Source organism: Convolutriloba macropyga, chromosome 9, assembly GCF_964194025.1.
Source record: "Convolutriloba macropyga chromosome 9, txConMacr16.3, whole genome shotgun sequence".
Classification (NCBI taxonomy): domain Eukaryota; kingdom Metazoa; phylum Xenacoelomorpha; order Acoela; family Convolutidae; genus Convolutriloba; species Convolutriloba macropyga.
Window position 1 is genome coordinate 14,743,244 of NC_134476.1, and position 25,543 is coordinate 14,768,786.

At 36.6% G+C, this 25,543-nt stretch overlaps 1 protein-coding gene across 8 annotated transcripts in view; it reads left to right on the forward strand.

The window, feature by feature from the left end:
• Window positions 1-976: 976 nt before the first annotated feature.
• Window positions 977-25,543, forward strand: part of LOC142345628 (phosphatidylinositol-binding clathrin assembly protein LAP-like) — a 63,372-nt gene continuing 38,805 nt past the window's right edge. For 2 of the 8 annotated variants that reach the window (XM_075397777.1, XM_075397778.1), the window contains exons 1-9: window positions 977-1,307; window positions 1,978-2,053; window positions 2,392-2,494; window positions 3,118-3,214; window positions 3,744-3,776; window positions 10,362-10,583; window positions 11,424-11,444; window positions 19,996-20,037; window positions 20,484-20,765. In XM_075397777.1, the coding sequence (XP_075253892.1) occupies window positions 1,035-1,307; window positions 1,978-2,053; window positions 2,392-2,494; window positions 3,118-3,214; window positions 3,744-3,776; window positions 10,362-10,583; window positions 11,424-11,444; window positions 19,996-20,037; window positions 20,484-20,765 (1,149 nt within the window). In that variant the 5' untranslated portion in view covers window positions 977-1,034. The remainder of the gene's footprint in view (window positions 1,308-1,977; window positions 2,054-2,391; window positions 2,495-3,117; window positions 3,215-3,743; window positions 3,777-10,361; window positions 10,584-11,423; window positions 11,445-19,995; window positions 20,038-20,483; window positions 20,766-25,543) is intronic. The other 6 variants (XM_075397782.1, XM_075397783.1, XM_075397784.1 and 3 more) reach the window with 5 other exon arrangements.

Here is a 25,543-nt window from a genome sequence, read left to right on the forward strand (position 1 = left end):
GTTTCACTATCTATTTCGTTTTTTTCGAGCAGTTAATGCAAAACCGCACCTGGTCTTTCGTTTTTGGTGTAGAGATGATCATCAATTTTCTGGCATTTTGCGTGGAACCAATTCACGGTTTTTTCACGTTGGACTCCTTTTCCGAAATAAGTGACTTAACGTTTGTATTCAGGTCAGGCCTGATTGAGGGAGCTTATTGACAATCTCGTTTGTTGACTTGATCTGATTTACAAATGATTCACTCCAAATTTTTGACTGCAAGTGATAATCGCATTGCAAAGGCATCCAACTGACAAAACTACTTATCGCAATGAAAATGCATATGTCACGGCTAGCTTCAAGAGTGATTTCAAGGTCGATGTCATTAGAATGAAGGTCCTCATGTCTATTGCAATTGCTTCATCAATTGGGACGTTTGTATATAGGAAGATTTAAAAAAGGATTGCCAATTTAAAACTTTCTTACGAACGTTTTCGAACTCTGAGTTTGTATATAGGCTTTGCAGGTCCAAACGTAAATGACAAAACAACTTCTGACGAGATTCTGATTGAAGATTTTTAACTTTCTGTACTGAGTTGACCAATGCAGTGGTACCGTTAGTAGGCCAGTCTTGATTATGGTGGTTCCTTTTTATTTTACTTACTTTTTACAACGACTTTCAAGCCCAGTGATTACTCTTAATAACTTATTGAGCCACTATGTAGATTATCATCCCGAATTGTATCCCTTCTGAGTTTTTAATGAAAAAAATTCTTCAGTAGCTGCTTGAATCGTCCAATTCCAGACTCGTGCCCGAGCCAAATGATGATCGTACCTAATTCTTGACTGGAGTCTGCTCAAATTTTTATTCAAAATCGCCGCATTTTATATTTATTTCTATTTTTCATGTCCATGTGTTCATAATTCTGATGCGTTTCCTACTGCTTTTTTTTAGGGGAGGGGCTTTCTTTTAATTGACCTTTGAAGGATCTGTTTCTCACCTGTTGTTTGTCGGGTTTCAGATTTATTTACTTCGCAAATCACTGCCGTACAGGATGAGTGGGCAAAGTGTGATAGACCGCATGCAAGCGGCTAAACACTCAGTTTTAGGATCTCAAATTGGAAAGAAAGTTTGCAAAGCAACAACTGAAGAAATCTTAGCTCCAAAGCGAAAACATTTAGAGGACTTACTGCAATATACTCATGATCCGAATGTGAATGTTACGGATATAATTGACTTGCTACTTTCAAGGACTCACAATCAAAATTGGGTCGTTGTCTACAAGTCATTGATAACTCTTCATCATTTGATGTGTTATGGACATGAGGTTAGTGTTTATCTGGCAGGTATTATTAAACAATTTACATCTAAAATAAATCAGTAGATGATTTTATGGTAGGGGCTCCGCTCTAAATTTTTATTCCCTTTCATCAGATTGTTGACTTCAAAGTTACCGTGCAGCACTACTAGTAGCTAAGTGTTTGGTTCATCGAAGCTGCTGAGGAAGCAGAACTTGGATCTATTCTGTTTGTGCCCCCCCCCCCCCACCAATTTTCACGCCCCCCAGTTACAAATTCTTATATAGCACGTTACTATAATACGTTAAAATATCACGTGCGGCGTTGAAGATAGAAAGAAGCCCACTAAGCAGGGGGGGGGGGCAAAACAGAATTGATCCCAGAACTTCATGTGGGATGAGCAATTATAATTTCGGTCAGTTTAAACATCAACCCCCCCTTTGGCCCCCTCGCATGACCAGTTTGGTTGGCCTCCCTAAGGTAGCTTCATTAAAAGCCAACCCCTCGCCTGTCATTCGCGAGCAATTTGCCCCATCGTATTGGGTTATATTTCTATACGTAAAATTAATGTTTTGCTGATCAACAGGCCAGCAAACTCCCTCTGGGCCTAGTTGTCTCGAAAAATGTCTCAAAAACAGGCCCGAAAGACGGTTTATTGTCAAATGACTGTTACGTTATCTATGTCAATGTATTGTTTAGAAAGTAATCCAAAACATGGCCAGCAGAACAATGGAATTGAATTTGGCCAGCTACTACGATCGCAAAGACATGCAAGGTACGGTTATTCTTGACACATGACTACCCACGAAGTAATGGTTAAGTGACTCTGCTTGAAGTCACTGAGAACTTCTTGCGTTTATTGAGAACCGCGAAGCGGTTCAAGATATTAAGTCCGAATTTGAAAATGACTTCTGCAGAGTCACTTAACCATGCTTAAAACCCGAAACGCGCACATTTTAAAATGACGAAAGTCAACGAAATTCAACTTCTGACTAAGTAGCGACTTCTGGCATTTTAACTTCTGGCACTGCAGACTTTCGGCATTTTAAAATGTGCACGTGAGTGTTTTAAGATTTAGTTCCATTTGGAAGATACATAATGCGCTTTGTTTAGGTGCACAAATGTCGCCATTCATTCAAAGGTATTCGAAGTATCTGAGTGCAAAGGCGGGTTCCTACAGAGCCATCGCTTTTGACTTCTGCAATGCAAAAAGAGGGTAAGTGTGGTGATATTTCGGAGGGATGTTTCTCGTTATGTATTATAAAGCTTTTCCCATGTTACCCGAAGTGTGAAATCTAAATGAAAATTACGTGCCCTCTGATAATACGCGTGCGTAAGGTTGGGGAGATATGGTTGAAGAGATTACTCGGTATATGCTGTTTAATAGTCGCGAAGCAATAGCGAGGCTATTCGTGGTCTCATCGCGGTTTTAGGACTCGAGGAGTTATGGTGATCTTCTGTTTTTTTTACAACTCGAAGAGGGGTATTGTAGAAGTCTTTTTGAAATCAATTTTTAATGGATTTTTTGTTTATATTGCTGTTTTCGAGATACGAGAAGTTGAAGTGTAAAAAACGTCTGTAAGCGAGCTAATTTTTTGTTCCCAATATACCTTTTCAAGCACTCTTTTCTTTTAACTATTTTTTAGGCGAAGAGGTTTGAATTGTCTTTAGTAAGAATTGTAGGCTTCTTTTTATGTCATTTTGAAGTTCACTTTTATGTCATTTTTGTTGACATACGTTCATAATGTGGAGACTTCGGTTTTAGTCGGTTGATTATGTTACTTTATCTGATGGATTAGTCAAATGTGAAAAGATATCCATTGTTTGTCAATATTTCAGGAGAGAAGAGGGCAAATTAAGGAATATGGAAGCACACGAATTGTTAATGGCCCTGCCTACTTTGTCTGACCAATTAGAAGCACTGCTCGAGTTTCAGGTCTGCATTTATCAGTATTTTATAAAAGTTCTAATTTTTATGGTTATTTAAAAGATGCGCTAAAAAGGATTGAAAATATTCAGAATGTCAAGTTCAAATAAAATTGTTGGACTCTGTTAACATCTGTGAGATACATTTAAAATTATGTTATTTACGGAAGTAACTTTTCTCATTGTGTTCGCTGCGGCATCAGGACATTTTACCCAATTCCATTATACGCAACCTGCCATTTTACCCAATGCGAACTTTGTTACCCAAATGTTGAAATTACCAAAAACGTTTTCAGCTTAAAATAGGCCGGGGATTTGATATGAAACTATCACAACCAAACATGGGATTTATTGTCCGTATGAATATGTTAAAGCATCTTTGTAATTGCGGCGGCTAATTTTTAATCGGATTATTGAACGAAGAGATCAAAGGGCATTGGGTATAATGGCATTGGTAAGTTGTCATTTAACCGCTCGCTGCTATTAAAATCAAGGCTTCGAAGTTCAATAAATTGTAAAAGTGTTAACCTGTTGTTTAGAAAGCCCGAAAGGAAGCTAGAGAACAGAGCTTTGTACATACACTTTCACATTGATTTATATTCATGTTAACTGACTGGATAATCATTTTTTGACCATTCATGACAAATAAGGGTCATCATCTGATCAACAAAATTGCTAGTCCTGGAAAAAGGAGGTTAAACCTGAAAAGCTTGAGATAATTAATGTGCATTGGGAACAGTAATTGTGTTCATTATGTTTGTTAATCGTGGAATTATGGTTCTTGACAAGGAAGCTGGTTACAGTGCTTTCTCACTAGTTTCCACCGTGCATTAAACGGGCATTAAAACTTCAAACTGGAGTAGAACAATGTGTCCCGGTCACACACGGTAATGAAATTTGTAGAATAATTGGGAATTAAAATTGTGTAATTGTATTGCCAGAAGTCGATAAAAATGTTGCATTGATAAATTGACGAACAGAAAATTACTGCGTCACATATTATTTGTGATCAAACTCATCGAGAAGGCAATCCGTCATGATCAAATAATAGAACAGTCAAAACTCATCTGCTAAAAATACGCGTCCAAACGGTCGTTTAAGCTTATTTGACGACGACCCACTTTATTGGAGGAAGAACTATGTGCTCAACCGGATTTCTTTATCAGTCAATTTTGGCCGATCGATAAATTATGAGTGGTATATCGAGTTTTGAGTGGTATCATAAGCCCGTACAGCGTAGAATATATAATTAAAGAGAATTTTTTTCAGAACGATAATATGGTTCGGATTGTATTGGGACTTGGGACTAAAAAAGTTATTATTTAAAAGTTATCTTTAGCAATTTTGGTTTTTTTTCTATGTTAAATGCAAATCAGAATAGTTTCTTGGCAAAGGTCAGTTATTGATAGCTCCTATTTACGTAAAAATGAGGCCCAAATAATTACTTATTATGTTTTCAGAGAAAAACTCATGGTTTTTATGGCTTTGATAGTGTTTTCGCAAGTTTTAAATTTTTTTCTTTTTTCGCATTTTTTGTTCCTTTTAGTCTAACGACCTAGTATCACAACTAAGAGATCCAGTTGGTTTCGTTAAATATCATGAGCGAAATTATATAGTTGTTACCTGTTGGCTCTGATGAATTTTAATTATAGATTGAAAAAAATCTGAATTTTTGAACTCTGCCACACATTTTTTTATTTTCGTCAACTTAGTCTCAGTATACACAGGTTGCATATTCGTTCTGAAGACTGGAAATTAAATGTTTTCAGTGGTCGGTTTTTAATTTAACGGGGTCATGACTTTGATACCACAATTTTTTTTTAATTTGGACATTTGTGGTTCATTATTTTTGTAGTTTTTAATTGCTCTCAAACGAAGTTTGTAGCAATTATATTAGTCCTGTGGGTCTTTTTTATGCGATTTTCCGCTTGACCGATTTTTCGTCTGACTCTTTTGACTTTTCGTCCTCAAAAACGGGATAAACAGGTAGCGCCCAGCGGGAATTAAGCGCTCTTAGAGCTTTTCAGCTGTTTCAATTGTTTTGGAGACATACTTATGGTGTGAAGGGCGGTTCTTAGAGGTTGAAGACACCTCCACTGTTGATCCCCCCCTATTGCCCCATCCCCGCATGCGCTGTTGCCCCCACCCCAGTGTTGCCCCGCCCCAATCTGCCCCCGGTGCACCCCCCCCCCCCCCACAACAGCTGACTATAAACGCAAATTTTTACTTTTTTGCAAATTTTTCAAGCTTTTTGAAATTTTTTTGACGGTTTTTGATTTTTATCAGCCCTTGGTGTCAAAGAACCTCCTCTAGGGTTTGATAATAGGTTACTGTATTGTTTCTAGTGTTTCAACATTTTAACATCACGAATTTGAGCAGGTTTTTGACAAAATGTGCAATTTTTCTCAAATTTTTTGAATTTTTTTTCCTTATTCAGGTCTTTCCAGACCCAGGGGCCAGAAAACATCCTAAGGGGTTTGATAATAAGTTACTGATAAAATTTTACTGGTCATGGGATGGTTTTTCAACTTTTTAATGTCACAATTTTAATCAATTTTTTCGATAAAACCTGATTTTTTTCAAGTTTTTTTGAATTTTTTTTGTTGTTTAGATTTTGTCAGCGCCTTTTTAGATTTAAGAGCCAAGGAACCTCCTCTAGGGTTTGGAAATAGGTTTCTGAATAATTTTTAGATTAAATGGAATGTCTTGCAAGATTTTATAACATCACGAATTTTAGCATATTTTTGATATTTTTAGCCATTTTCCAATTTTTTTGATAATTATACTCATTGTTCAGATTTTTTGAACCATCACGAATTTTAGCATATTTTTGATATTTTTAGCCATTTTTTTCCAACTTTTTTATAATTATACTCATTATTCAGGTTTATTGAACCTCAAGGGTCAGAAGGCCTCCGTTAGGGTTTGATAATAAGCTACTGGAAAATTTTTGTTTGTCTTGGATTAATTTTCATCTTTTTGATATCACAAGTTATAGCAGTTTTTTAAAAACTTGCAAATTTTTTTAAAACTTTTTGTTATTTCTTAGATTTCTCTGGCTCAAGGGCCACAGAACTTCCTCTAGGGTTTGATAATATTTTACTGCATAGTTTAGAGATGTAATGGAATGTTCTTCAAGATTTTAATATCACGAATTTAAACAATTTTTTTAAAATATTTGCAATTTTTCATGTTTTTGATTTTTTCAGGCAACAGAGGCCCTCGAACCTTCTCCAAGGTTTGATAAGCTGCTGCAAAATTTCTAAAGTTAATAGGATGGTGATCAACATTTTTTATGACTCCAGTTTTACTAATTTTTAGATAAAATTTAAACTTTTCAAATTTTTGTAAAATTTGTATGTTCCAAGTTTATGGATCTTTATGAGCCTGTGAAACTATTTCTGTCTTGAAACAGGAATACCGGATAGTCATTTCAGACAATGAATTGGTTCTTAAGACATTAATGTCTTGCGTAATGTCATCATCTTTGAGTAATGTCATCATCTCTGATCCTCATTATTAATGAGTTATAGTTGAAATGTTTTTTGTCATAACTGATCTGACAGGTACTTTTTAGGAAACCATTATTAATTTCTCTCAAAATCAATTTTTAGCAAATATATTAATCCTCTTTGTCTTTTATGCAATTTTTCGCTTGGGCGATTTTTCGCCTGACCCATTTGACTTTCGTCTTCAGAAACGGGATAAAGATGTAGTGCCCTGAAGTCACTAAACCGTGGCTAGCTGTTCACAAAGCCAACCCCTCGCCGGCCGTTTGAGAGCAATTCGCCCAACGTTAGTCGGTTATGTTTCGAAAAAGCAGATCTGTTGAATAGTCTTATCAGAAATAGTGTGAAACTATTTCTGTCTTGAAACAGGAATACCGGATAGTCTTTTGAGACAATGAATTGGTTCTTAAGACATTAATGTCTTGCGTAATGTCAATACATTTCATTCAAACGGTATAATTGGGCCGTCAACTTTCTTAAGAGTTGATGAGAATTTATTCAAGAATTTAAGGCAATTAAGTGAATATCTTTCAGGTCAGAAGAGCAAAATTCAAAGAAATAGCATAACTTTCAACTTACATTAGGGTATCGCAGTTGAATAGAGAATTTTAATTGGTTTTAGTACTAATCTTATAAACTTCGTCCCAGACATCTTTAAAAATAAGAGGGAGAATATATGAGTTGGCCCCGTTTCTTCTACTTGGATTCAACTGAACTCGAGGGGATCACGGCTATTGACGAAGACAACCGCCCGCTGGTCGTTTGAGAGCAGTTCTCCCGACGATAGTCGGTTATGTTATTATCTCCTGGCCTCGATCAATGAAATGTATCAAAGGCTTTACAAGATGGCCTTTTACTTTTTGATAATAGGTTACTGCATTGTTTCTAGTGGTAATGAAATGGTTTCAACATTTTAACATCACGAATTTCAGCAATTTTTCGACAAAACGTGCAATTTTTTCAAATTTGTGACATTTTTTTCCTTATTCAGGTCTTTCCAGACCCAAGGGCCAGAAAACATCCTAAGGGTGTTGATAATTAGTTACTGACCAATTTTTAATTGCCATGGAATAGTTTTTCAACTTATTAATGTCACAAATTTTTGCAATTTTTTGATAAAACTTGCTTTTTTTTCAAGTTTTTGGAAAATTTGTATGCTCCAAATGTATGGATCTTTATGAGCCTGTAAAACTATTTCTGGCTTGAAACAGGGATACCGGATGGTCTCTTGAGACAATGAATTGTTTCTTAAGATATTAATGTCTTGCGTAATGTCATCATCTTCTTTGCGTAATTTCACCATCTCTGATCCTCATTATCAATGAGTTATAGATGAAATGTTTATTATCGTAACTGATCTAACAGGCACTTTTTAGGAAACCATTATTAATTTCTCTCAAAAGCAATTTGTAGCAAATTTATTAATCCTGTTTGTTTTTTATGCAATTTTTCGCTTGGCCAATTTTTCGTCGGACCCATTTGACTTTCGACTTCAGAAACTGGATAAAGATGTAGTGCCCTGATGTCACTAAACCGTGGCTAGCTGTTGACAAAGCCAACCGCTCGCCGGTCGTTTGAGAGCAATTCGCCCGACGTTAGTCGGTTATGTTTTGTTTTCATGTCAAGATTATCACATTAATAAGAGGTTCCTTTTTTGGCCTGAGTGCATTTATTTTGACAAAAGGCGTAATTGTGCATATATGTTTTCAGTGAATGAAGTATGGTTTAAGTGGCTCCAAAGCCGTTTTATTTAGGAAAATAATTGAGTTTTTGATCTTTTCATTTTTGTGATAATCTTCTTGTAGTCGTTTTAGATATTGTGGATGATGATAGTTCTCAATGGCTTCCCCTGGATTTGTAAATGAATTTGTGTGTTGATTTCAGTTGATAGCCAATGGTCTTCATGACATTGAGACAAATTGTTCTGCAAAATTTAAACTTCTTTTTGACAACTTTTAACTTTGTGTCCTCCACTTTTTGGTGAAGCAAGCAATAATCTTTCTTGTTTTTTTTTGCAATTGATGGTCTTATGGCTTTGACCCTGTGTTTGCATGAAAATTTTTTGATACACGGGATTGATTGTGGTTCACTGTTGTCTTTTTCAAGTGGTACCTCTAAAATGGAGGTACCTCTAAGAATGAGAGGTAAAACTGTCTGCCTAGAGGATCAAAATTTTTTTTAATTGATTTTTAGTTAAAAGTTTGTGGTTGTTATGAGTTTAAAAATATTTGGTTTTAAAAAATCTGAATTTTTGAACTTTGCCATTTTTAGCTTTATTCTGTCAATTATCAGCAGTCTCAGTGAAAACGGGTTCTAGAAAATAAAAATAATTTTTTTGGTGGTTGGTTTTTCTAACATAAAGTTTCATGGCTCTGTTACCTCGAGTTTTCATAAAGTTTTTGTTCACTGATATTTGCCCATTTTTGAGTTTTTTGTTTTCGTATCACAATACAACAGTAATGCAGTAATGGTGGTTCCCATTGGCTTTGATGAACAAAGATTTTTGTTGCCGTTAGTGAATTGCATATCGTTTCAAGTGCGTCAAAACTGTTCTTTCCCAAAGTTTATTGTTTTTCATATTTGAGTTTTTCATATTTGGTTGATTTTTTGTTTTTATTGCTTTTTGTCGTAGCTATTCTGGATCATGGTAGGTCGCAATGTATTCCGATAAAAGTATCAAAAATCTAATTAGTTTTTTTTCAGTTAGCGGATTCTAGTTGTATTATATTTAAATTTGTTATAAATGTAAACGTATTTTAAATGTAGGCCTGTTGCTCCTATTTTGTCGACTTGTTACCTGTTCTCATTAAAGTACATTCCTATATACTTTCTAGAGATGTAAAAGGTTTATATGCTATTTTGATTTTTATCTGAGGCTTTATGTTGCGCTAACTAAACTTTTGTCCGGTTTTATCTCATGATATTCCGAGTTTGTTATTGATTGTTGTTTATAAAGAATAATTGAGTTTGGTGGTAGCTAATGTTTGTTTGGGTTAACTCATTTTGTTGCTTATATTATCTCCTGGTCTCGATCAACGAAAAGTATCAACGGCTTTACAAGATGACTTTCTTTAATTCATTATCTCACTTGTGACCGATCCGATTGGCTTCCTAAGGAGTTACTTAAGAATCCATCTAGTAATTTTAGTTGAAAGCTGATGGTTGTTATGACTTTGCCCCTTTATTCTTTTTTGTCTACTTGTTGCCGATTCTTTTTAACGACAGCTCCCGTCTGCATTGAACCGAAGTACAACGATTAATTATTTAGTTTGGGTTTTATCTGACGCTATTTTAACTTTGTTAATCAATATTTTCTTTTTGAAAGTAATTAGGTTTTGAGTTTGACCATAATTTATGTTTTTTGTTGTTTTGTTTTGGTGTGTGTTATTTAGGGGGTTTGCGTTAAAAAATTTTTGAACATTTACCAATTATTTTCGAGCAGTAAGTGTATTTTTGAAAGTTTTGCTTCTCCTGTCTTGGTAGAAAATTAGGTAAATAACGTGGATGAGCGGGGTCGGAACATTATGTGCAAACGCACTTCACCGAGCCTCCTTGTATGATTGTGTACACGTCATCACAGCTGCCTTTGCCTAGAACCATATTCCATTATTTGCTTGAGCGGTTATATAAGTATATGCTGCTTATTAGGCACGACCATCGGATCTGACAAACGGAATCATTATAGCCAGTTTCATGCTGCTCTTCAAAGACTCGATTCGACTGTTCGCAAGCTACAATGAAGGCATCATCAACTTACTGGAGAAGTTTTTCGATATGACGAGTAAGAAACAGTGTGAACAGGCACTCAACTCCTACAAGAAGTTCCTGCAGCAGATGGAAAATGTGGGAAAGTTCCTTAAAGTTGCTGAAGTTAGTTTAATTAATATTTTGTCTTTTGTGCAAAAAATTGGTATTTTTCATTTCAGTTTTTATAGTGGAACCTGTGAATACTAAAATAATTAAGTTTCAATAATGGTATTAAGTTTCAATAATAGTATTAAGTTTTGCACGCCAAGTTTTTTCATTATATTGCAAACCATTTTGTTACTTTTATCATGTGGGGAGGGGGTAGTGCTCTCCAACGGAAACAATCTTTTTTTTATATATCTGAATGCGTACGTTAAATGAAATTTGTAGTTATACCTCTCCTGAAACTAAAACTGGCTAAATGATTGAGATTTATCTCTTAGAAATCTAGAATTTTGCTCTTTTATAATTTTCTCTATCTGTTTTTAAAGAGTTTCTTCTTTATAGACTAAATGCGACCATTGTCTACTTTTAGCTTCTATACACAGTTACACTATTACTTTCTCTTGCGAGATCGTCCAATTTTTTCATGCAATTATTTTGTCTATTAAATTGCATGATTATTCTTTCAAAGCACATGGGTTTTACGGATCCCATTTTATTTGTTCCATACGTTTTCGCCTGATAATCTCTGAAAATGTGTATGATTATGCAAGAAAAATTTCCCTAAAAATTATGAAGTCGAACCCGACGAATTCTTGGAAATTTACGTGAATATACCGTATTTTGCAAAGTTATCGCGTGTCACTGAAACCCCTTCCCCAACCAGCACCACAGAAACAAATCATGTGTTGATTCGTAATGTGTTTTATGCGATCTCTTACGACAAATTTAGAACGTAAATGAATTCCTAAAAGTACTACAATTCATCGCTGTGAATTAAGAACGTGTAGGTCATTTCAGAGATGCCTTCCGACACACAGTGTAAGTAGAGAACTTCGTTTCGTTAACTCTTTTTAGTTTCAATTTTGAAACTCTCTCGAAGTCAGTCTGTATTTTGGCTCTAACTCTTGATTAATATCGCGGGATGGTTACTGTGTTTTGAATCATTAATTGCTTGCGTTTAAATCATGCTTCAAAATGTGAGGTAATATTAACTGAAACGTAGCTAGATAATGTATGGAAACAATCAAGTGACTTTGAGAACTTGAGGCCATTTTTTTTATTTGGGCCACTTTCAAATGTTCTGTAAAATATGCATTTTTCAAAGAAATCAAATTTTTTTTTATTTATGAATATTTAATTTTTTGTATGGAGCTTTTTGTAAAAATAGGTTTTGTAGAAAGTGGCCAATAATTTCTGCAAGAATCAATGCGGAAGAGTAAGTAAATGTGTGTATAAAATTGGCAGTTGCTCAGTATTTACACTTTAAAAAAGAGTTTCTTGAGAAATAATGTCCCACCATCTACTTGCGTTTATATTGTCCGAGAGAGAGTTTATTATTGCCATATAGACAATTTCAAAATGTCAAAAGATTTTCTCTGCTAGTTTAATTTTTCGATATGCAATCACTAAAATTGAAGTTTTTTCCTTATGACAATTGTTGATGCTAGGTGAAAAGCTGCCGTCAGCCTGTCAAAGGCATTTGTTTAGGCTCTCTCCTTTTTTCGACTGGAAGAGGAGTATTGGTATTCTACAGGTTTTTGTGACTCTAGGAGTATTGGTATGACACAGGTTCTTTTTTTAACTGATGCAAGTCTCTTCATGTCTTGAACATAATTTCTTTTTTAGAACGCTGACTTATTTTGGTCTTAACTTTGAACTGTAAGTGTAGGGTAGTTTCTACTGTGTTGTAATCAGGAACTCTGGTAAAATTCAAGGCCAGAAGATTCTTTTGAAAAGTTTTCTTCCCTTATTTGCCCCCCCCCATTCAAACTGAGGCTTCCTTCTACATACCTACCACGACAAGAAATATCTACCCCCATATTGCTACGCCCAACTAGCTAACCCCTACCTTTGTTTCTTCTCAGACGTACCCACAACCCCCCCCCCCCCACCCACCCACCCCCTCAGACATAACCCTCGCCTGCAAACATTCCCTTGGTAGGGTATTAGTGATTATATTGCAGGTGATAATATTGCTATCTAGATTATTGATTATATTGTTTAGGTTAGTGACTTTTGTTTTCGAACATTGGACTTACGAACATTGAACTAAGTTACTTATTCATAGTCATGGGGAACTGCTGGTAATGTGTAAGGTCCAAAGTTTATTTAAAAAGGTTTCATCTCCTATTAGAAGTACAGAAATCGTCCAACATACAACGTATTTCCTCCAACTCCCACCTATACCCCCTCCAACTACCTGTCCACCTACCCCCCCCCCCCCCCCACCACCACCTATATAATCCCCTAGCTATCAACCCCAACCTACCCATCCCTCACCGATTTACCCCGGCATCACGCTGTTAGCCAAACACCCCCCCCCCCCCCAAAAAAAAACAGCCGTCCACCTAACTGTCCCCGCAAACTAAAAATTGTTCCTTCTTTTGCTGTGATATTTCTCATTTAAATAAGACTAGTTTCTGACTTTGTTGCGTGATTCTTTCAGTTGTTTCTGTTACTCTACTGGTTGCATTTTTAACTGGAGGATATTTGTTAATGACTTGAACTTTGACTTTTGTTTTCGAAGATTGACTCTGTCATCAAACGTTGACTCCTGTTTTTGAAGATTTCAGTTTTATAGTAGCCTAAATTCCATAAGGTACTTAGTCGGAACTGCTGGTAATATTCAAGGTGGAAAGATTGTTTTGAGAAATTTTATCGTATCAATCCCTCCTCTTCCAAGCTACAGACAACCCCCCTCCCAACTAGCTTCAACCGCCCCACTTCTTCACCTCGCCGCAACTATTTAGACTCATAAACTAAAGTGCATTTTTGTGATAAACTTATTAAATAGATTTAAAAAATGTGTGGGGCAGCCGTGGTGGCCCCCCAACTTCTGTGAACTTCCCGAACTTGTTATTGTTGCTGCCTCCTCTCTTCACAGAGCTTTAGCAAAGTGGGAGAGCATCAGACGACGATTACAGCCAGGAGTCAAATCAACCCCGGGTCTAAGCTTGAACCCTATAGCTGACCCCGAAAAAAGAGTTGTCAACTTTCTGAGATCGCGTGTCCACAGAAGAGAGTATTATTATCTTGCACGATGTTATAAGCAACTCGATTACTCATCATCCCCGTATTAGACGTGCCCCGCTCTTCAAGGAGGAACTCATCTTTGAATTATTGAAGATCCGCAACCTCTCTGGAATTGTTTACGTGCAAAGAAACGTACCTGATATTTACCAGTACCTAGCGACTAAATCTGGTTTCCATGTCATTCACCTTTCGAGAGATCTGTTGTCAAAAAGGAAACAGAGAGATACTACGATAGCACCGCGATTGCAAGTTCTCCATATTTGCCCATCACTAGAGTTGAAGTTCCTTGTTCTTGTTAAGAGGGTCAAAGACGATCTTCTTGGATTCAAGAGAAAAACAAAGGGCCGTCCTCAGCCCAGCGAGGACGCTTAGCAAGATCTGCTAACTAGGTACTCACATCTAGTCAGACCCCAGACTAAAAGTTGTCTGCATTTTTAAACACAGGTGCATTTTTAAGTACGAGCCTTTAAGTTTGGTCGTTATTTCTAATCTGTTTTAGGTTAGTAATTATTTTTATATTCGTGTGTTTTCCCTTATTTGCCCCCCCCATTCAAACTGAGGCTTCCTTCTACATACCTACCACGACAAGAAATATCTACCCCCATATTGCTACGCCCAACTAGCTAACCCCTACCTTTGTTTCTTCTCTGACGTACCCACAACCCCCCCCCCACCCACCCACCCACCCCCTCAGACATAACCCTCGCCTGCAAACATTCCCTTGGTAGGGTATTAGTGATTATATTGCAGGTGATAATATTGCTATCTAGATTATTGATTATATTGTTTAGGTTAGTGACTTTTGTTTTCGAACATTGGACTTACGAACATTGAACTAAGTTACTTATTCATAGTCTTGGGGAACTGCTGGTAATGTGTAAGGTCCAAAGTTTATTTAAAAAGGTTTCATCTCCTATTAGAAGTACAGAAATCGTCCAACATACAACGTATTTCCTCCAACTCCCACCTATACCCCTTCCAACTACCTGTCCACCTACCCCCCCCCCCCACCACCACCTATATAATCCCCTAGCTATCAACCCCAACCTACCCATCCCTCACCGATTTACCCCGGCATCACGCTGTTAGCCAAACACCCCCCCCCCCGCCCAAAAAAAAACAGCCTTCCACCTAACTGTCCCCGCAAACTAAAAATTGTTCCTTCTTTTGCTGTGATATTTCTCATTTAAATAAGACTAGTTTCTGACTTTGTTGCGTGATTCTTTCAGTTGTTTCTGTTACTCCACTGGTTGCATTTTTAACTGGAGGATATTTGTTAATGACTTGAACTTTGACTTTTGTTTTCGAAGATTGACTCTGTCATCAAACGTTGACTCCTCTTTTTGAAGATTTCAGTTTTATAGTAGCCTAAATTCCATAAGGTACTTAGACGGAACTGCTGGTAATATTCAAGGTGGAAAGATTGTTTTGAGAAATTTTATCGTATCAATCCCTCCTCTTCCAAGCTACAGACAACCCCCCTCCCAACTAGCTTCAACCGCCCCACTTCTTCACCTCGCCGCAACTATTTAGACTCATAAACTAAAGTGCATTTTTGTGATAAACTTATTAAATAGATTTAAAAAATGTGTGGGGCAGCCGTGGTGGCCCCCCAACTTCTGTGAACTTCCCGAACTTGTTATTGTTGCTGCCTCCTCTCTTCACAGAGCTTTAGCAAAGTGGGAGAGCATCAGACGACGATTACAGCCAGGAGTCAAATCAACCCCGGGTCTAAGCTTGAACCCTATAGCTGACCCCGAGAAAAGAGTTGTCAACTTTCTGAGATCGCGTGTCCACAGAAGAGAGTATTATTATCTTGCACGATGTTATAAGCAACTCGATTACTCATCATCCCCGTATTAGACGTGCCCCGCTCTTCAAGGAGGAACTCATCTTTGAATTATTGAAGATCCGCAACCTCTCTGGAATTGTTTACGTGCAAAGAAACGTACCTGATATTTACCAGTACCTAGCGACTAAATCTGGTTTCCATGTCTTTCACCTTTCGAGAGATCTGTTGTCAAAACGGAAACAGAGAGATACTACGATAGCACCGCGATTGCAAGTTCTCCATATTTGCCCATCACTAGAGTTGAAGTTCCTTGTTCTTGTTAAGAGGGTCAAAGACGATCTTCTTGGATTCAAGAGAAAAACAAACGGCCGTCCTCAGCCCAGCGAGGACGCTTAGCAAGATCTGCTAACTAGGTACTCACATCTAGTCAGACCCCTAAACTAAAAGTTGTCTGCATTTTTAAACACGCATTTTTAAGTACGAGCCTTTAAGTTTGGTCGTTATTTCTAATCTGTTTTAGGTTAGTAATTATTTTTATATTCGTGTGTTTTCCCTTATTTGCCCCCCATTCAAATTGAGGCTTCCTTCTACATACCTACCACGACAAGAAATATCTACCCCCATATTGCTACGCCCAACTAGCTAACCCCTACTTTTGTTTCTTCTCAGACGTACCCACAACCCCCCCCACCCACCCACCCCCTCAGACATAACCCTCGCCTGCAAACATTCCCTTGGTAGGGTATTAGTGATTATATTGCAGGTGATAATATTGCTATCTAGATTATTGATTATATTGTTTAGGTTAGTGACTTTTGTTTTCGAACATTGGACTTACGAACATTGAACTAAGTTACTTATTCATAGTCATGGGGAACTGCTGGTAATGTGTAAGGTCCAAAGTTTATTTTAAAAAGGTTTCATCTCCTATTAGAAGTACAGAAATCGTCCAACATACAACGTATTTCCTCCAACTCCCACCTATACCCCTCCAACTACCTGTCCACCTACCCCCCCCCCCCACCACCACCTATATATCCCCTAGCTATCAACCCCAACCTACCCATCCCTCACCGATTTACCCCGGCATCACGCTGTTAGCCAAACACCCCCCCCCCCCCAAAAAAAAAACAGCCGTCCACCTAACTGTCCCCGCAACTAAAATTGTTCCTTCTTTTGCTGTGATATTTCTCATTTAAATAAGACTAGTTTCTGACTCTGTTGCGTGATTCTTTCAGTTGTTTCTGTTACTCTACTGGTTGCATTTTTAACTGGAGGATATTTGTTAATGACTTGAACTTTGACTTTTGTTTTCGAAGATTGACTCTGTCATCAAACGTTGACTCCTGTTTTTGAAGATTTCAGTTTTTAGTAGCCTAAATTCCATAAGGTACTTATTCGGAACTGCTGGTAATATTCAAGGTGGAAAGATTGTTTTGAGAAAATTTTATCGTATCAATCCCTCTTCTTCCAAGCTACAGACAACCCCCCTCCCAACTAGCTTCAACCGCCCCACTTCTTCACCTCGCCGCAACTATTTAGACTCATAAACTAAGTGCATTTTTGTGATAAACTTATTAAATAGATTTAAAAAATGTGTGGGGTAGCCGTGGTGGCCCCCCAACTTCTGTGAACTTCCCGAACTTGTTATTGTTGCTGCCTCCTCTCTTCACAGAGCTTTAGCAAAGTGGGAGAGCATCAGACGACGATTACAGCCAGGAGTCAAATCAACCCCGGGTCTAAGCTTGAACCCTATAGCTGACCCCGAGAAAAGAGTTGTCAACTTTCTGAGATCGCGTGTCCACAGAAGAGAGTATTATTATCTTGCACGATGTTATAAGCAACTCGATTACTCATCATCCCCGTTTTAGACGTGCCCCGCTCTCCAAGGAGGAACTCATCTTTGGATTATTGAAGATCCGCAACCTCTCTGGAATTGTTTACGTGCAAAGAAACGTACCTGATATTTACCAGTACCTAGCGACTAAATCTGGTTTCCATGTCATTCACCTTTCGAGAGATCTGTTGTCAAAAAGGAAAAAGAGAGATACTACGATAGCACCGCGATTGCAAGTTCTCCATATTTGCCCATCACTAGTTTTGAAGTTCATTGTTCTTGTTAAGAGGGTCTAAGACGATCTTCTTGGATTCAAGAGAAAAACAAACGGCCGTCCTCAGCCCAGCGAGGACGCTTAGCAAGATCTGCTAACTAGGTACTCACATCTAGTCAGACCCCTAAACTAAAAGTTGTCTGCATTTTTAAACAGGTGCATTTTTAAGTACGAGCCTTTAAGTTTGGTCGTTATTTCTAATCTGTTTTAGGTTAGTAATTATTTTTATATTCGTGTGTTTTCCGGTATTCTACCGGCTATATTTTTTAAATTCACTTAAATTCTTTGATCCTTTCTTTCACTTCGATCACTTTGTTGTTCATTATCAGATTTAACAGCAATCCAATATATACATAGTGACGTTTTGGAGCTTCAATGATGTTTTAAAGGGGGTTTTCTGGTTTTCTTCAACAACAATTGAGTTTATAAAGGTGCCTAAATTAGAAATATTATAACTAAGGGTGTCTAAGTTTTAATAGAGTGTTAGTAGAGATCGATTGTTTGCTAAGAAAATTGTTATGAGCTTTTTTCGAGGAGATCTGTCAGACAATGGAAGTGAAGTTGTATAATTTAAAGGTTAAGCTGTTTAATTTCTCTTTCTCGAATTGTTCACGAAGAAGATTACCAAAGCTTTGGAATCTATTTTCCGCCCGTCTATGGCCTATTTTTGCTTGAAACGGGTGAAGGATTACCCTCTTTAATTTGAAGCCGCTTCATGAAAATTAACGCTGAGCATAACTAAAATCATGCTTAAGTGAGTGTGTTATTGGAAAAAAAAATTTAAATGCTTGCGTCGTATCGTATCAATGCTTTAGCACCTGTGGCATTCCTATGTTATTGCAGCTTCAGATATCATTGTGAAGCTTTGAGGTCGTTGTGCCTTATAACACATCCGAAAGCGTTGTGATAGCTACTGTGGACGTCGTCCTCTGAAAATTTGAACTCGTCAAGTGGAATCAAGTAGTTTGTGCCTCACAGGCTATGAAACAAACTCAAAAACAATGACTGAAAAATTGAGGTCTGAAATGTCAGTAAACAAACGTGAATAGACTGGATGTCTGAAAATATGTATCTAAAGATTACGTTTCGAAGTTTAATTACAAATAAGTTTAACAATGGAGTTTACAATAAAAGACTGTAAGCAAAGGAAGCTATCCGAACAAAAGTTAAACCGACATGAGCTGATTTTTAAGGAATATAGATACGTAACTATCATTGAACTAACTCGCTTTAATGCTTGTAAACGAGTGTCCACGCTAACAGTGACAATCGCCTTTTTGTTAAAGGTCAGAATAACGGTTTAAGGTTATGTCACATGAACTTTAGATATCAGACAATGATGCAATTTCTGATTTTAGAAAATTTTTCTTCCAATTTTCAGGGACCTCAAATTGAGCCCATTTTGCAATGCTTAAGCAAACTGGGAGGGCGTGTAAGTGTATGCTTAATATAATCCTAGCAGCTCAAATATAAATTGCTTTCAAATTAAACTTCCAGCGAATAAGTCCAGGTAATCCTTTTTTATTCAGGTAATTATTCTCGACTTGTCAAGTGATTTCTTAAAACAGTCTTACTTTTTGTGATTGGAGTCTACTATACTAAGGAGCAGAGAATTCTGAAACAAAATGCGATAAACTTTTGATAACTAGTTCAGATTGATCAATTGTAATAAATTCAATAATCAACCATTGAATGCTTTTTCGAGATACTTTTTTGCTAAATTCGGTTTATACAGTTATCGTCTTCTATGAGTTACACTTTCCTTTGAGAGCAATTTATCCGACGTTTGTCGCTTCAGAAAACTGTTCGAGCTAAGTCAAGATAATAGAGATGAATATGGTTGCGGTTAACAATTCTTGGGTGCAAATAATGGGCGTAGGTATAAAGTTGGATAAGGAACTGTAATGAAAATGTTATTGGTTGTAATAGGTTGCATTTTTACCCATCAAAAGTTGTTTTCGCGTTTAAACTGTGGTGAGTAGACCTTTCAATCCGATCTTATGTATTTACTGAAACCAAACCCCCTGGTTCACCACCTGTGAGCAGTGCAGTATACGTAAGAGTTGTATAATAGTACTGGGGGGGGGGGGGGGGGGGGGGGGTCACTTATAAAACTAAAATCTTGAGTATTAGTACCCAACTCTTATGTATACTACTCCTGTGTCGGCCCATCTTACATACCATACATACGATCATTCATGGCTCCATTCACGAAGGGCTAAATTTTCATGCGTGTTCTTACCATGGTACGAAAGATGCCATTAATAGTCTTATGAATGGTAACAAAGATTCCATATAAGAGGGTTGCATTTTTATCACCAGTTGAGTATTCGCTTGTGAGATTAAACCTCGAAGTGGTGAGCTAGAAAACGGAACCAATTCTGTTCCAACTCTTTTAGTTCCATTTATTTAATTAAAATTGGTTGTGTTTCAGGAGTATGGTATTGACAAGGGTGATATTCCAGATTTGACATCGGTAAGTTCGACTTTGAAAAAATGGCATCTTTTCCGTTCCGTTCGCGCCCACCCGCTGCTTAGTGGGTGCATATTATCTGCAACCCCCAGACGCACGTGTCATATTTTTTCATGATTTACTATCTAAAGACACAAGCTCTGTAACTGGGGGGGGGGGGGGGGGGGGGGGGGTCAACGGAAAAGATCCAAAAGTGAATACGAGCATTTATAAATCTGATTTAAAAAATTTAGAATGGCAAGTTGTTAAGTTGTAAATTGCAACTAGGTCTGAAAATGTATATATGTAAAATTCAAAATATAGTTTTTGTTTAAATCTGAGAGTAAGATGAATTGATGTTAAATGCACGTGTAAATCCATTTCACTGAATTTTGAACAATTTATCCTGACGATGAACCCAAAGGTCCAAAACGATTGTTTTAGAAGACATATTTCAAGTTTTTATATAGGCACCCAGCAGTCTTTTGGAAGCTCTAGAAAGTCACTATCAGGGTCTGGAGTCGGACAAAAAATCAGGTGTCGCAAAGGTTAACAAGGCCGCTTCAAAACCTCCGGGTATCCCAAAACAGTTGAGTGTAAACGCTGAGGCATTCGCGGCTGTGAGTCACAAGCCACAAAGCAACAATCCCTTTTTCTTCGAAGAGGCCAATGAGGCTGCGAGCGGGAGAATGGCAGGAATCAGTGAGGCTGATAAGCAGAAGGCTCTGGAAGAGGAACAAACTGAAATGAATGTTAGTTAATCGAAAGGTGGCGCAAATATCAGCTTTCAGTAGCTGCTATGGTGATAGCTGAGCGGAGCTATTGTTGGCCTTCTCTTGGTTGTTTTGCGTGTCGAAGAGGAGTATTGGTTTTCTCGACGTTTTTAAACCGGAAGTGCTATGTGTTAAGCGGCATATTGACATAAAAGATAACTGAGTATAATCGCCTAATTTCGGCTGAACGAAAGAATTTTTTCGTTCGGGGCTTAGGATTTAAGGCGAAAGTTCGATTGGGCGAAGCTAATGTTTGTAGCCATTAGTCGAAAATTTCCAAATTAGGCGAAAATTTCCAGCAAATGATAATAGCTTACAAAAACACAGAAAAAGGATTTTTAATTATTGCCGCGAAGCTGTAAGCTGAAAGAAGCTATATTGCGGTGCTCTTGGTTTTATGCAATCCAACAAATTTGGATTTTATTAAGGCGCTGTCTTTTTTACAATCCAAAGTATTTGATTTGTATTGGTGTGTTGTTTTTTCTTTTAGTGATTTTAGTTGATTTTATTAGATGATTTTAGTTGATTTTAGTTACGCTGAAGTAAAGGGACCAAAAAATCGAGTAGGTTTGAAGCTTGATTTTTTTCAAACTATCTTAAAAGTGGAGTAACAAGTTGATATGTGAACAATTTTTTGTTTTTGATAGGCATTTTTTCACATGCTTCATTATTTATATGGTCTTATTACTTAGTATAATTGATGGCAGGTCTGATTGATTGCTTATGAGACACAGAATACAATAATTCTTTGTTTGAGTTAACAGCTACTAGTTCTCATGAGTTCAACACTACTTCTGAAAAATTATTGTTCAATTTTTGGGTTTTTCTACTATTTTTTGTACCCTTTGTTGTCTTATCATTTAATCTCATTAGGGACTGGTCTCATGGGGTGCTAACTGGGATTATGTTAATTGAGTTAACTTTTTTCAACGCTAATGCTTTCCAGGACTTGGACAATATTTTTTGGCCCATTTGCTGACGTATCTCTGTCTCATTAATGACAGGTCTTATGGTTACTAATGGCGATTAATTTAATGGAAATAGTTGTTTAAGACCATAGCTGTTTATTCCCGTGATTTTTACAGTTAATTGTTTTCAAAATGTTTTAGCTTGATTTTGATACCAAAAAGAATAAAAGTCGATTCTTTAGTCTTGCATCTTTTGTTGTTTTTCGCATGGTCGCATCGCTTTGTTCAAAAAATACAGTTCTTGGACGTTTATTTTTTGTAAACCTATTAGCTTCAACTTTAAGTTGACATTTTCATTGACTGAGATACCGTTTTTTTCGAATTGATCAGGTGAGTTTGTGAATTATGCCTTCATTTTTTAATAGCCGCACAGCGATAGCTGGGGCTATTATTGGCCTTCTCTTGGTTTTTTTTTATTTCGTCATGATTTTTGTTACGACCATATGACGTCACAGCCACTTTTTGTTCATTCGTTCATGCAATTTCAACTGAATTGCATGTGTGACGTCATTTTTCGCTCTTAGTGGAGCGAGTTTTTTTGTTCATGCGCGTGATTAAATTTTTGGTCACACTTGACTTACCTCACTCTCAAAAATGACTTCCTCAATTTGAAATTGACTTTGATTTACTTTAATTCAAAGAGATAAGGTCAAATGGGTGTGTGTCACTCTAAATGAAGGTTATTTGAGATCAGCTAATAGAGGCAGCAATAACTTATACAGATTTTTAATCAAAATATAACAGATCAGCCTTCAATGAAAAGACGAATGTTTTTGGTCTGTCTTTTTACTGTTTTTTTTGAGACTGCAGATCTACGAAGCTATAGCGGCTATTTTCTGGCAATCTCCAAGATATGTATTGAAATCGTTGATTTCTAGATTTTTAGAAATTTTGTTTGTTCATTGTTATTGGCATCAGTTTTTCGATGTAATACCTATGGATCACAGAATAAAGAAGAATATTTTTTGTCCAACTTTTGGAATATAAATCAACATAAGCATTTTTACAGCGCATTCAATGCATAACTTATGGTACTATAACTACTTGCAAATTTACAATCAATTATACCAAGAAAGCTTGCATGATTCTGTGCGTAGAACACAAAGGTATCACATTCATGATCAGTGGCAAACAATGCATAATCTTTATAGATTTGGTAGGCTATCAGCATTGGTTCATATTTTCTTCATTTAGCAATGTGAAAAAGAAAGAGGCTAAGATATTGCAATGGAGTTTCCAAGTTTCCATTTTGTTTCATACATGGCATTGACAGCCTTTCGTCAGTTAATATTCACTGTTTAATAGCCGCACAGCGATAGCTGGGGCTATTATTGGCCTTCTCTTGGTTTTTTACAATTCAAAGAATTTGAATTGTATTGGGGCGCTGTCTTTTTCTTTTTAAGATCTGTTCACACATTTTCATGATTTTTGAAGTCAAATTGGAGTAGTGATTTTGGTCACGCCGAAACAGGAAATGGAGCGAAAAAGCGAGTGGTTTTGCGGCGTGAAATTTTTTCGCTCTAATTTTAAAGTAGAGTGAGAATATGGTGTTTGAACAAAAATTCGCTTTATCGGTAGTGATTTTTTGTTCACATGCGGCAATTTCACTTTGATTTTTACAGTTTTTTCAATTTTTTGGATAGGAGTTTTTTCTAAATGATTTTCCCAATCAATTCATAGTCCGTTCTTGGTCTAGTTTTCTGTTAGGTCAATGAAAATTCTTTGAATTGTGTGTCAGGACTTGTCCTGCTATGTTTTTAATAGCCGCACAGCGATAGCTGAGGCTATTATTGGCCTTCTCTTGGTTTTTTTTTTATTTCGTCGTCATGATTTTTGTTACGACCATATGACGTCACAGCCATTTTTTGTTCATTCGTTCATGCAATTTCAACCGAATTGCATGTGTGACGTCATTTTTCGCTCTTAGTGGAGCGAGTTTTTTTGTTCATGCGCGTGATTAAATTTTTGGTCACACTTGACTTACCTCACTCTCAAAAATGACTTCCTCACTTTGAAATTGACTTTTATTTACTTTAATTCAAAGAGATAAGGTCAAATGGGTGTGTATCACTCTAAATGAAGGTTATTTGAGATCCGCTAATAGAGGCAGCAATAACTTATACAGATTTTTAATCAAAATATAACAGATCAGCCTTCAATGAAAAGACGAATGTTTTTGGTCTGTCTTTTTACTGTTTTTTTTGAGACTGCCGATCTACGAATCTATTGCGGCTATTTTCTGGCAATCTGCCAGCTGTGTTAGTTGTATTGTTTCTTTTCAGCCTTTACAGCTGCTAAAGCATGTTGCTATGTGGTTTTCTTGCTTTGAACCACGACTTTCAAAAGTCTATTTCGCCAATTGAATTGTCATTTCTTTGGTTTTGTCTCATTTTGCTTTATTGATAGCCGCACTCATCTTCTCAGCTGGCTATTATAGCGCTCCTATTTTTTTTACTTCATAATTACGTCTTAATTGATGTGTGAAAAAATTTTCTCTAAGCGAGCGAAATTTTTTTGTTCACTTGCGGCTTTTAAAAGCAGTTTTTTTTGCAACTTTTGATGGTTATGAGGTTTTATTATGATATTGTATTAGTTTTAGGCTTGTTTTGATAGGAATTGAAGGTTTCAAGTAGTTAATTCTGAGTTTATTGCTAATTTGGAGGGTTTTGATCAGTTTTGCTGATTTTTAGACGAAATTTAACGATTTTTTTGCCTGTTTTTTTTTTATGAATTAATGCATTAAGTGGGATTTGAATAGAAGCTTGTTACTTAAGGAATATTCAGCTACCAATTGACTAAAGATTTGTTGGTGTAAATCATTGTTTTCCTCGGAAATTTTACAGAAAAATTGAGAAATTTTTAACCATTTTTCTTATTTTTGCGGTTTTTCTTTTTTCTTAGTCTTAGACAATTTTCTTAGCCCATTATGACTTGCCCATTGTTTTGCCATCTTTCCATTGCCCTAATTCAAAAGGAATTTTACTCGGCTTTATGTTTCCTTGTACTATTGAAAACAACTCATTAAGTTTTTCTAGTTTTTGTTATTCAATTTATTTTTGATTGCCGTTTCTATTCTTCCTTAAATTTTTTATGGAGCTTTTGGAGGTTCAGGGTTCACAATAGTTGTTTTAGTTGTGTAGTCAAAAGTATGGGAAATTTTCTCCTTCGAGTCGTTTCCGGAATTTTTCCGGCTATTTTTTTTTTACTTCGTCGAACTTTTTCTTCGCTTCACCCATTTGGCCGCTTTTTCGACATTTTGTGTGAAATCTTTTTGACTTCTCTAGGCTAGTTTCACTCTTCTGTCATTCTGCTCAAAGTCCTTTTAAACAGCAGCTGCTCAGCAAAGCAATTCAAAATGAATAGAGTCAGTATAAAAAATCAAAGTCAGAAATAGAAAGCCCATTTTTAGATGCCCGGTACTTGAACTTTGTTCTCATAAGTTTTAGTTTCTATCTATAATGCTTATTGGTATTGATACTAGACCCTGTAGCCTCTCACTGAGAGACAGGAGTATGTTCAATTACAAAATGACATCAAAATAAATCGTACTTAGAAATGTTTTTATACAAAAATCAATTTTTGTTGATATTTTTTTCTTTATTTTTTTCAATCCCAATAGAGTTATGGGAATCAACGGCGGCTGTTTTCCGGTAATCTACCGGGTATATTTTGTTATTAGTTACCAAATTTGTTGTATTTTCCTCCCAATCTAGGGATGAGTAGAGTCTATATTTTGAGTAGAGTCATAATTTGAAGTTGTGTTGTTATTTTGAAAACACTAGATCTTGG